The 13,289-nt window shown below is 43.7% G+C and overlaps 1 protein-coding gene across 1 annotated transcript; it reads left to right on the top strand.

Moving 5' to 3' along the window:
• The first annotated feature begins 1,347 nt into the window (after positions 1 to 1,347).
• On the top strand, positions 1,348 to 4,823 carry HSBP1 (heat shock factor binding protein 1). The gene is made up of 4 exons (XM_062007356.1): positions 1,348 to 1,445; positions 2,151 to 2,217; positions 2,406 to 2,525; positions 3,164 to 4,823. The coding sequence occupies exons 1-3, from the start codon at positions 1,401 to 1,403 to the stop codon at positions 2,522 to 2,524; spliced, it is 231 nt and encodes a 76-aa protein (XP_061863340.1). The 5' UTR covers positions 1,348 to 1,400; the 3' UTR covers position 2,525; positions 3,164 to 4,823.
• Positions 4,824 to 13,289: the final 8,466 nt, after the last annotated feature.

Raw genomic sequence — 13,289 nt, 5'->3', positions numbered from 1 at the left:
TTTTCTGCACTACCTAAGAAGAGCAAATATTAAGAAGATAACAGGCACAGCAATGGAACACGGAATGGAATCTTGTAAACGCAGCAGACAAGTACATGGGAGCTAATTTCTTAACAGCTTTTCATGATTAGATGCCATATTTACTTTAAAACAGATAACGAAATGTACCCAAGCTGGCACTAACTGTGGCTTTTTTATGACTACTGCAGTGTTCCTAAAGGCACATTAATAATGCAAACGCCCCACACCTCCCGTTTGTTACTAGTTATGGGATAAGGCAGTGTCAGCCCGTGGTGTTGGCTTTCAGGTGAAATGAGACACTTGAGATCTGCTGCTGACAGGAAACATTCTTCATTCACAAATCCATATGCAATACTTTTGTTAACTGCAGTTTAGATCTTGTCTGGGTAAACAACAACCAAACTGTGTAAATATTGACTCATTTCAATAACAAAAACTACCAATGAGTAGTTTACGGTTTATAAACATAACACTTAGGAAATGCTTATCCTCCATTCATCCCCAACAGGAAAATCCAATCTATGAAGCTTTACTCTATCTTGAAGGCCATGACAGGAATTTAACCCAATGCATGCAACTTTGTTATTTGTAGTTTCTTTCATGCAGACAATGTGCCATCCAAATACATTCCCTTTAATCATCAATCCACTTATGTAAGGTTCCCAACTTCCATCCCTAATCTGCAGTGCTGCCCTGCCTACAGTGAGCCCCTCTGAAGCCAGATTGCCTCCAAATGCTTGTTGCTTGGACTTAACTGCTCATTCCTTTTTAAATTAAGCGATGACAAGGAGAAAGGCCTCTTCAGGCAGCATCATTTCTCAGTGTGGATGGGGATTTGTGATCTCTCCATCTCGCAAAGTTACTTTTTAATGGCATGAGCAAAACAAATGGCTGCACGAGGAAAGCTTTTATCCTAAGTGTAAGCTTACATGTGGGCTTAACGCTCGGGGAAGATGTTTTAATGCCTTCCCATCCCCTGCAGCTGTGCCAGTGCTGTTAATAGGAGACTCCTCCCGCCCTCATGAGCAGAGGCGAGGCCCACACGCTCACACCGCGCTGCCAGGGGGCCAACACCAGCCGTGGCGGGGGCAGAGGCGGGTGGGCCGCCTGCAGCCCGGGGAACACGGCTCCGCCTGGCAAGGCGTGTGCGGGTCACTGTGCCCCGGCGGGCAGCCGGCTGATGGGGACGGGGCAGCCGGGGGCTGTCGGGGGTCAGTGCCGTCCCCGTCCCGCTCCCTGCCGCCTCCGGCCCGTGGCGCGCGCTCCCCACCGCGGCCCGCGGCGCCGTCCTCTCGCGAGAGGAAGCGGTGGCGGAAGTCGCGGGGCGCGACCCGGAAGCGGCGCTGCCGTGGAGACGATCCGGGAGCCGAGCGCCCGCCATGGCCGAGACCGACCCCAAGACCGTGCAGGACCTGACGGCTGTGGTGAGCCCGCACCGCGCCCCCGCACCGCGCCCCCGCCGCCGCGGGGGCACCGGGCAGCACAGCCCTGCGGCGGCCGGGCCGCGGCCTCCCTGAGGAAGAGCCTCCGGCCTCGCCCCGCTCGTGGCCCCGGGGCTGGGTGAGCGTGAGCCTGGCCGCTGCCGAAGGGGCTGCGGCTCTCCCCTCGCCTCAGCGGCGTGTCGTTATAACCCGCTGCCTGTGGAGAGCTGTTCCTGCCCAGCCCTTCGGGGAAGGCTCCGGGCAGAGCGCGGCCGCGGGCGGGTTTGCCGGCGCTGAAGCCCCTCGCTTGCCCGCAGGGCTGAGCCGGTGCCGCCTCCCGGGCTGGCCGAGAGGGGAATTAGCTCTGCCGGGGTTTAGGAGTAGGGAGAGAAAGGCTGTTGTTCCGATAGCGGAAGAACTGTAAGCATGTGATTTAACTGAAGGCGTGGGAGGCAGCTGCTGTGGGTTGAGTCCTGGCTGAGGAACTCGGGCATTTTCTAGGTCTTAAACGGGTTTACAGTGAGCCTCAGTGCTTTGTGTGCACTCAGTAACAACAGGATACTTAAGTATGGGTTTATACTGCAGAGTTTGTGCAGAGATAAGATCAGCAATGAAAGAAAACATTGTGTATACCTCATTATATGAGATTAAATACTGTAACAACTTCCTTAATGAAAACAAAATGGACCTCTTTTTCCTTTCTGTTAGGTGCAGACATTACTTCAGCAAATGCAGGACAAATTTCAAACCATGTCTGACCAAATAATTGGAAGAAATATCCTTTTCAAATCAGTGCTTTGCACTACAGAACCTTCAGTATCTTAAAGTATATTTACCAATGGGGTTTGTAAGAGACATTGTAAATATCCAGAAGAGTTTGAGCAAAGCTGTAATAAAACCCAAGCAAACAAAAAAAACCCCAAGCAGTGCTGGATTGGAGCTGTGTTCCTTAACTGTGTGCACTTGATGACATGAGCTGTCGCATAGATGACCTGGAGAAGAACATAGCAGACCTCATGACACAAGCGGGAGTGGAAGAACTGGAAGGCGAGAACAAGACCCCTGCTACTAACAAGAGTTAAAGTGAGAGAGTTGTTTGCTGGACTGGAAACAAATCCTTGGGTCACTTGAAATACTGACTTTGTTTTTGGGAGGCAGTCTGAAATTCAGGCAGAGCAGAATTATATCTATAGAATGATATATTCTGTTGTAATACAAGAAGCTTTAAGAAGCTCTCCTCAGCAGGCTCCTAATGGCCTCTTGCCCGAGGATATTTGCATCATCAGTATTAGGAGGAGAGTTATTTTCTTCATGTTCTTCTCCTCAGTAACAAGTGACAGGACAAGGGGAAACGGCCTCAAGTTGCCCCAGGGGAGGTTGAGGTTGGAGCTGAGGCAGAACTGTTTCCCTGAGAGGGGTGTCAGCCCCTGTGCCAGGCTGCCCAGGGAGCTGGGGCAGTGCCCAGCCCTGGAGGGATCCCAAAGGTGTGGAGCTGAGGTGCTGAGGGCCTGGGATCTCCCTGGGACTGCAGCAGCTTCAAGTGCTTGTCCAAACATAATGGTTCTGTGTAATATTTTTGAGATATTTGACAGAAATATAAATGATTACCAGCAGTGCCAGTTCCCTTAGCCTGAACCCCACAGATGAACATTTCTGATGAGCATGACTTTCTGAATTCTTCTCAGTAATACATATTTTCTTCATGATTTTTCCCCCAACAGGTTGCCAATAACTTGAGAGGAATCCTGAAAGACTTCTCTTTTTTTCTACAAATCCTTGGAATTACAGAACAGCTTTTTGCAACTACTGTGTGTAAAAGCATTTTTATATTGTTACAGAGCTTGCATTCTGATGTATGTTGTATAGTTAGGGACAGGCTAGTTTATATTTTGATTTGTGTACTGTAATTTGACTTTTTGAATTCTTGTTATGAGGATCAATTAGTTGTGTTATTAAAACACAGATCTTACAGATCTCAAGCCCTGGGTGTATTTGTGAAGTCACTTTTTCCTATACTTTTTCTAGATGTTTCATGTTTGATATCCAGACATCCAGTGACTCCTGTCCTGTGAAAACCATAACTTGTCCTACGTGACTTTATGGAGTGAAGCACAAGATTGAAGCTCTGCATTCATCTTAGCTCTGAGCATCAGTCACTCAGCTAGTTGAGGACTTTATGTTGTTTCCTCATAGGTGTAATAAGGTGATTTTTGGAAGCATGAGACACTGAACATCACAACTGTAGTCCCACTCCTGGTATTACCATACCTCTGTGTTCCTAGAACATAAACCAGAGATTTAATATCAGAGAGATCTGTAATACAGAATCACAGAATCTTAAGGGCTGGAAGGGACCTCAGAAGCTCATCCTGTGCAACCCCTGCCAGAGCAGCACCACCTAGAGCAGGTCACATGGGAACTCATCCAGGTGGGTTTGAATGTCCCCAGAGAAGGAGACCCCACGGCCCATCTGGGCAGCCCCTTGTAGTGCTCTCTCACACTGAAGAAGTTTCTCCTTATGTTTCTTTGGAACCTCTTCTGTTCCAGCTTGTACCCTTTGCCCCTTGTCCTATCGCTGGACATCACTGAGAAGAACCTGAGCAACCACTGCCATTGAAATCTGTTCTGTTTAGACAGACAAGGAACTTACTGACTATGAAAAATCTCTCTCTGGGATTTAAAGTTGTTTAACACTGTAAAACTGCTTCAAAACAGTGTGTCATTTGAACAATGATTTTGAACAATAATTATGATTAAAAGGGAGATAGTGGACAGAATAGGGATGGGGTCATGGAAGTGTCTGTGGTCTGTCAGTTTAAATCATTGGCTTGTACAAAGCAATGGTACACTGAGTAACAAAAAGGGATAGAATCCAGTCAGAGCTTTAACGCCTCGCTTCTCTTTGAGTAACAACTAGCTGGACCTGTTCAAAATACTTGTGTTAGAAAGCTTTAGCTATCTCCATTGATGGACCTGGAGTTCCTGGTTACATTATTTCAGCAATGAAAGGTATTTGAAGAGTGCCCTACATCACTTGTAAAGAAACAGGAGCAGCGCTGGATCCTGCTGACAATCACTGCAACGCTTCTCCAGCGTGGAGTGCATGGGTGGGAAAGCACTAGTGGCAGTTGGCAGCTCTGTGGACCACCCCTCCAACTGCTCCTTGAAGACCACCATGTTGGCACCTCTGGGTCATGAAGCCAGTATGATGAGCTGTTCTTCAAAACTGAGGGGAAATTGTAACAAGAGCTCACAATAATAGCTGGGGGAAGGGGGGGTTTTGTGAAGATAAGAAATGTATCAATATCCCTTGTAATACCAGCATTGGGCTCTTTGTAATGTCATTTAAGGAAATCAAATAAACTATTGTGTGGTAACAAAGAGTCAGGTCATATATGTTAAAGCAAAATGTAGCATATCATTATAGGTGAAATTGTATTTAATTACAAATGACACACTTTAGCACAGCCACTGCTTAGAGAATACAGGCTAGAGCATAGGTGTGTTCTGCATGATTCATGCCCTGTTGAATCTGGATTTTACCAGGTAATGACAGTATAGTCCTGTCAGAAGGTTTGTTTTACTTATGCAACTCTAAATTGTCATCTGGCCTTCTTCCTCCTGGGGAGAAAGGGTCATTCCTGAGTTTGCATGCACTACATGCAGCAGCAGTAAGCCTGCTTTCCTGAAGTTCATTGTGTCAGAATAACTTACTGGGCAGTTATCTCAGCTTTAAGAAGCAGGCAGGTTCTTCAAATCATTGGAAAGATTCTAATGACTTTTCAGTAGGGACAGTTTTCCTTTGTAACACTTAACTGATTTTGAAAGGTAACAGTTCCATTCCAAACAAGCCTTCTGGCAGGAAGGTGCTGCCCATCGCTCTTTAAGTACTGCATATTTTTGAGAAACCCATTTTATTCTTACTCTAGACCAGTGATGGAGCTTTGAGCTATAGGCAGCATGTGAAAGCCAAAGTACAATCCCTTTTGGCCACATTTTCTTCAAGTGCAATTAGTTGATACACAAAGTAAAGCAGCTGATGGCTGTTTTTAAGTGTTCCCTTCTATGGAGTTGGTAACACTTTACTAAACAATAGTGGGGATATTTTTCCTGAATATGCTGGTTCACATCCTACCTGACAAATCATTGTCCCTTACACTGGGCTGCTTCACTTGCAAAGGAAAAGAAGCTCTTGAACAGGGACTGTTAGACTGAAGAAAGCTGTTCCCTGTGTTCATAGTGCTGTGTGCTGTGTTCTCTTGTTTGAGATTGCAGCTTGCATATTTTGGTTATTTACCTCCATGCTAAAGTCTATATAAGCACTTTCTACTTCAGTGTTTTCATCATGGTAACAGACACTGGGATCTTACCATTGGTATATTCACCTACAGTTTATTTTCACAAAGTTACCAATTCAATGCATCCAACCCTGGTTTCCCTGTACTCATAGACGTGGTGGATGCTGCATTTTCCAGTTTGCAGTTCAAAGCTGCTGTGACTTTGAGCAGACCTGCTGTAATTCCTAGGCAGAGCAGACCCATGTTGTGGCAGCAAAATTGTTTGCACTTCCTGTGTGAGTGAGAGTGAGCATTTGCTCACAGCTGCCTCCTGCCTACCTGTGAGATGGGAAGGGTGTTCTGATACATCAGATGCCATTTGGGAGGAGGTGAGGTCACTGGAAGTGCAGTCTCTTCGTTCCTTCTCATCCTGGCCCCAGCAGCAAGTAAGGGGATAGCAACGTTACTTTTTATGAGCATTAGGTATGGAATTTCACAGAACAAGTAGAGAGTCATGGGTCCTGCATTTATGGGGAAAAGAACAGCTAAAGATGGAGATGACTGAACCACCCCTTCTCCTGTCTGAAGTTCCTCAAGCTCTCCATTGTCTCTGCTCTCACCTCTCACCACTTCTACTCCAGAATTCCATTACCACCATCCTCTTGAGTCTGTTTCTCTTCCACTCAGACCTCACATTCCAGCTGTTACTGAGGAAAAGTCCATTGTTTCCAAACTGTCTCCAGGTAACTACCAAGTGTAGATGCTCCTTCACAAACGACCTACATTAGGAACTGCAAACAGAATCTTTTTTCTATGACAGGAATGATGGGTGACATCATGCAAGTCTTCAACCACAGTCAAATATTAACAGCAGTAGTGTTTTCTGAATGCTAGACTTAAGACTAGAAAAGCCAGAAACAAGCTGAAGATCCCAGGAGCTGTGTGGCCTGTGTATTTTCCACTGGGAAACAGAAATAAATTTCAAACTCCTGTCTCATCTCTTCTAGTGTCTTAATTCCTATCTTCATAGCAGGAATGATACTCTCTCAGTAGAGAGGAGTAGTGTTATGATAAATCCATGTTTTGAAACCCTTAGGCCTACTGATAAGTGATACAGAATTATGGTATCCTTAAGAGGATTTTTCATTTAATCTCTGCCCTAAAGGCAACGTGTGGTAAATAAGACTGAACACTGATTGCTCTTCAACCATTACCATCTGGTCTGTGCACCAAACTAAGCTGGCTCTAGGCCAGAGACACACACTGAACTATGACACCCACTGTCTGCAAGAGCTAGTTTCAAAACTTTCCTTCCTCCAAGTTGAACTCAGGTGCCTGGCAAGTCCTGTTGCCTTCACTGCTGCCTGCTTTGGGACAGAGCTCATGAGAAATTACTTGGACTTCATCGTGCAGTCTGTTGTTGGCAAGGGAGACAGAGAACATGTGTGTAAACTCATGCTATCTGGCCTCTTCTAGACTTACTACCTCTACACTGCCAGTAAAGCACCATTGGTTCCTTTCCTCAGGTCAACGAGGCACAGGAAATTGGTTTGCCTGAGAGCACTCAAAATCAGTAAAAGACCTAACCCACCTGCCTTCCAAACACAAGGAGGTGCTGAGCACACTCAGTGATTCTTCCTCCAAACCTGAAAGCTCACGAAATTCATTCCTTCATATTGCAAATATGACATTGTCCTTTCAAAAAGAAAATAATTTGGATTCCTTATGGGTTTTTTTCCCATGAAATACGTGTAACCCAGGCCAGAGACACTGACCATCCTCTCTCTAAAATTACACCTGAGTCTGGGGCTTTCCTGGAGGTATTCACATGCAATTATTTAATAAAGCTCTTCACTTTTCCTCAAGGTGATAACTTTCTAGCAGATAGTGCCTTCTAGTGGGCACACTCTCACTAATAGTAGACACATTACTCAGATTATTGCTTATCTTTAATGTACAAGTTCAGCTGTTAGGACTTTAACGAGCCACATGCTGCTTTGAAATGTGGTTATTACACAAGACACCGAGGCTTTGTTTACAATTAAGAAGATGAATAGGATACACAAATCTCTCCTTGAGCTTTTAGCCTTAACTGTGCTTTGAAAAGACCTGATGCTCGCTGAGGTTTCTTTTCCTGACTCTGATGTAGAGTTAATGAAATTAGGTCATTAGGAAAATAAAGCATGGTTACAGAAACTTTACATCTTACAAGCACTTTGAGATAAACAGGAATTGTGTCTCTGAAAATTGGCCATGTATTAATAGAAAGTATTCTTTTATGTCATTTTGCTACAGACCTGATATTTTTTGTTTATGAAACTCCTGGAGTTAGATACATATGTAAAATCTAAAGAAAGAACACAAAAGGTTCCATTTAAACATAAGAAAAGCTCTTTCAGTTGAAGTGAGGGAGCCCTGGCCCAGGCTGCCCAGGGAGGGTGTGGAGGCTTCTTCTCGGGAGGTTTCCAAACCCACCTGGACACGTTCCCGTGTGACCTGACATAGGTGGGAGCTGCTTTGGCAGAGGGGTTGGACTGGATGATCTCTAAAGGTCCCTTCCAGCCCTACCATTCTGTGATTCTGTAATGAATGTCAACATGATATAAAGGGAGAAGAACCTAACCAAAACATTTTCAGTGACACCAGCCTTTTACTATTGACACACAAACCGTTATCCATCAGACCAAATCTTCTTTAAAAGATTAATGGGACTGCAAATGTTCACATTAATGACAAATGCACTCAACAGTTACTGGAAGGAACATCACTGGGATCTCCAACAAGTCAGGCTAAAAATCTAATCAGGTTCTTAGCAGAAATACATGTGGCATTTGAATAAATTTGACAAGTGTGCCATGTGGCTGGGAATCGGGTGCATCTTACAAGACAATTAACTGTAGATCCTCAAACAGGATTCACTCTCTGGAAATTCCTTGCAAGTCCTTTTTCCAAATTATGAGTGTTACCCTGTCATATGAGAAGGTACAGAATGTGCTCTTCTTCATGAGCAGCCCCAATTCTCACCTTTTTAACTGAGATTTTTAATAAAAAAGACATTCAGGAGCCATTAGCAGAATGCATTAGCAGGAGCTCTCCAACACTGAGCACTGCAGATGGCACTGGAGAAGGTCATTGGAGGACCTTTGACAATCTGGTGTTCTATGTTCTTATCTTTATTTTTATACAAACTCTTCACACAAACATTTTTTTTTCCCCTTCAGGTCAGAACCACTTTTAAACAAAAATCAAGATGCCACTTAAGACTTTCCTACTGAGCAACTGTGGAAGTGAACATGAAGCTTTAATTGCTTCACAGAAATCCCAGTCATGATCAAGACCTTCTCCCCTACATCCCCACTGAAGACACTCTTTGGGATTCAAGGTGACTGGTGACTCAGATTATTAGTGCCACTCATTAGCAAGAAATGTAGTAAATTGAAGCCCTTGAAGGAGAGGTCTGTCACTTGCACAATAAAGCTCTTGTTTAAATTCCATTTTGAGCACTTCTAAAACAACAGGCAACAGTAAACAGTACTTAGCAGAATGACACCATCTGCCTTTTGTTGTCGTTGTTGTTTTTTTGATCATCTTTCCAATGTTTTAAGCAAGGATTTGGTTATAAATACTGACAATTGGCACTATAAATAATGATTTTCTGCTCTCTGAATAATGAAGAGCAAAACCAAATGAATTGGAGATTTAAATCTCAGTTTTCACACATTACCAAGCTTGTGAGATGTGTTTCCAGATGAACCTGCTCCTGTCTCACGTTCACAAGAGGATATATTCAACCTGGGGAAGAGAAGGTCTCTGAGGAGACCTTATAGCAGCCTTCTAGCTCCTAAAGTGGACATAGAAGAAAACCAGAGAGAGACTTTTTACAAAGGCATTACAGGGGGTAATGGCTTTAAACTGAAAGAGAGTAGATTTAGATTAGATACAAGGAAGAAGTTCCTCACTGTGAGGGTGGTGAAGCACTGGGCCACTGGGAACTGGGGATAGGGTTATGCCTCATGGACATGATGATGGGATGAATGGCTGAATGAGTGGAGCAAGACAAACCAGTGACCTCTGTATCTTTACTTGGAAGCCCTGTATGTCACAGTGCTGCTCCTTCTAAGGCTCAGACTAGCAGAAGTGTCCTGTTCTTCCAAATACTGCAAAGTCTGTAGGAGCTCAGTGTTCTTCCAGTGATTAAAAACAACAAACAATGGAAATTTCTACTGTCTTTACACATTTTCAGCCTCATTGATCCAGAGTGTTGCAAGAACCCTGCTCCACCCCCCAGAAGCACTGAACAAGATCAGTTACACACATCACACCAAATTAAAACCAAACTCATTGAACCTGAGGCATATTTAAAAACCAGGAAGCTTTCCATGCCAGAAGTTATTTTAAGACACTGTTGAAACTACTCCATACGCTGAAGTTAAACAATTAAAATGCATGATCACATTTAAGAAGCAGCACCAGAAATGTAAGTCATTTTGTCACAGACACTGCTCCAGCATGGTTTGATTGTTTAACGTTATGCTCTAAAACCAATTTATAGCCTATATCCTTGATCTCTATTTCAATTTCAGGATGTTAATGCATGCACCATTGCTGTATTAGCTGATAGGGCAGAACAAATACTTCAGGAAAAGTCATGATTAGAATTTGAAAGCTCTCTAAACGATGTTTAATACCCAAATGTACTCACCTCACTGGATTTTCCTGCAGATTTTCCCCACTGGAGCCCCATCTTTTATCCCTGGAAAGAATAAGTATTTAACATTAGCAACAGGGTGAACATAGAGTGCTACAGGGAATAGAAAGGTGCAGTCCCTCCTACCATGAATGCCAAAATGATCAGGCATCAACTAAATCTCTACAAATCCAACTGCTGCACAAACAGCCTGTCTCTCTGGGCAGGGGAGCAAGCAGTTGCCATGCACCATGCTACAGAAATCTTAGGATCCAGATAGTCAAGTCTGAAGGTGCCAGAGGCTATTTGCTCATTTTTCTCTTTGCTTTACCTCCTGTTTCTGCACACTTTCCTCCATTTTTTACGCTGGCTTTGTCTCACTCTACAACCTGCAATAAGAAGATATTAGAGGTTTGGATCACTGAAGCACACCACGTGTTTTGAAGCCTCTAACATGGCCTTGAGTTCCATTCATTCACCACTGAAGGAAACAACACGTGAGACAAACAAGGAGACAGAACCACTCTTGCAGGATAAATGATTTTGTATTCCAAGCATTGGCAAGGAGATGAGTGAAATGTGAGGAGAAGCTTATTTATAGGAATGTAGCCAGCAGGCAATGTTAACACAGGGGCTACCATCTCCTGGATTATTAATGCTTTATTAATTCCATGCTGGTAAAGTTCATCATTACCTTTTCTTGTTCATGATATATTGTGCATATAGTCCACAATTGGAATATGCATCAAGCATCTCAGACTATGTAAGTACATATTAGAGCAAGTTAGGATAAAAGGAGGTTGTGCCCTCCAGCACGTTGAGAGACCCTACAGGGGGATGTCCTAGTGGACTCTCCCTTTATTTGAATAGACCTCTAGTCATCAGACTTTTCTGACCAATAGCTACACCCACATATATTTCCTGATAGGGATTTACTAAACAAAGGGACTGTAACACTTTGCAAAAGTTCTGCAGTTTCTCTTGTGCAAGTTAGGAAGGGATGGTAAAAGTAGAGAGTTGTCCTTCAAGTGCCCTTGCCTAAACGAAATGAACAGCTTGTGTGCCTATCATTAGCAGGCAGAACACCTCTGCAGGAGGCACATGGCTTGAAACCCTGAGAATTCTGCATGATTACGGCTAAGTAACTCCACAGAAATCAAGCAGAAACTTTTCCTGAGGGAATTTATCTATGAAAGAATGTTTACACTAAGGTTAGCATGTATTAACTGAGACTGAGCAGAAAAAGTGTTATTTGGAGATAAACAGAGAGTTTCAGCTCTCAGAGGGAGAAGGGGTTGAGGGCGCTTGCCCTGACTGCAAGGACACAGATGATATATGCTTCACCCCAGGGTTCTGCAAACAGTATCTCCAGCTCCAAGGTGATGGGTGAACACACCCTCACAGCACACCATAAATATACAATGATTGGACAGTAAAGATGGGAAAGGCTGAATGCCACGTAACACACATCTACTTGAAAACTGTCTCTGTTTAACTGGATATTTCAACTGCTAACCACAATTACACCATATCAAAGTTTTTCTAGTGCTGTTTTCTCTGATTCTGTCTTTAGAATGATAGAAAAAACTAGAAAGTATCTTGAGAGGTCAGCTATCTCTCAGTCTACTCCAAAGCACAGCTATGCTATGAAGTCTGACTGATTTAGTTTGCCTGTTGCTACAGGTGCTCAGTGATAGAAACCTCAGTGAAGTTTTGTGATTCTTGAGCTCCTGCTTGACCATCCTCTTGGACCAGCCTCAAGGATGACACTCAACCTGTAATTCTTTGGGCTTTGGATAATGCAGGCCAAGATGGAAGACCAGAAACAGTGAGAGCAGGTCAACTTTTTATGATAAACAAGGCTCTTGTACTTCTTCAGGAGGAGATACTACAGGTTAAGCGTGTGGTAAACTAAATACACACAGTGTAATTCCTCAGAATTATTGCACAAATGTCACTAGAACTTTTATTTAACTAATTAATTTGGCTGCATGACTAAAAATCCTCTGATCTTCACCCAAATACCTATTGGTATTTAAACATCAGCCCATCTTACTTGTTACAATGGCCATTTGTTATATTCTGTTCTTATGGTGCTGTTAACTGATTAGATTCCCACTGCTCTCTAGGGCATAGAACTGAATTGTTAACTGAGTGGCAAAAACCTTGCTAACAGAGGAAATACTTCTACAAGCTCAGCAGCAGAAATATGTTGTGTTTTTTTCTGAGCAGTCTTCAGACTGGTGCTACAGTTCTATTACAGGAGCTTACTACAGCTGAAGTTTTGCTCCAGTGTGAACATAGTCCACGGGTGTTTGAGAGTCGTGTGTAAGCTGGCTTTGTGGAATAAATCTTCCACTTTAGCCATTGTCTTGATGTCACTACTTTTCAGGTCTAGTTGTTGGAACTGATGAGACTGTATCAGAGAGCAGACACATAAACCAGACCTACCCTAACTCCTGCATTTTGGTAAGGTTCAGAACCAAACTTCCTTGTCTACACAGCCTTTAGCAAGACTGTTCAACAACCTACAAATCTGGAGTTAGAGCCTCATGATGACAGCAAGAACAATCCCTTGATTTTTCCTGTTCCAAAGAGCAGGAACAGATTTATTGCCTGAAGGGAAGGAGTGAAGCAGTGCTAAAGCATTTACAGCTGTCAAACCTCGAGCCTGTGGGATAGCAAACCTCCCAGGTTACAGGAAAAGAGCAAATCTCATCCATTTTCCTCTTTAGATGACAGGTGAATACAGTCTTTAAAAACACCCAGGACAGTACTATTTAATTCATTAGCTATAAAATCCCTCCATGTTTGTTTGAGCTAAGAATCAGTTTCCATTGACTGTAGGATTCTGGCCCACCAAGTAGATTCCATATTCCCTTC

This window comes from Colius striatus, chromosome 14, assembly GCF_028858725.1.
Source record: "Colius striatus isolate bColStr4 chromosome 14, bColStr4.1.hap1, whole genome shotgun sequence".
Taxonomy (NCBI): Eukaryota; Metazoa; Chordata; class Aves; order Coliiformes; family Coliidae; genus Colius; species Colius striatus.
This window is presented reverse-complemented; position numbering and strand designations above follow the sequence as displayed.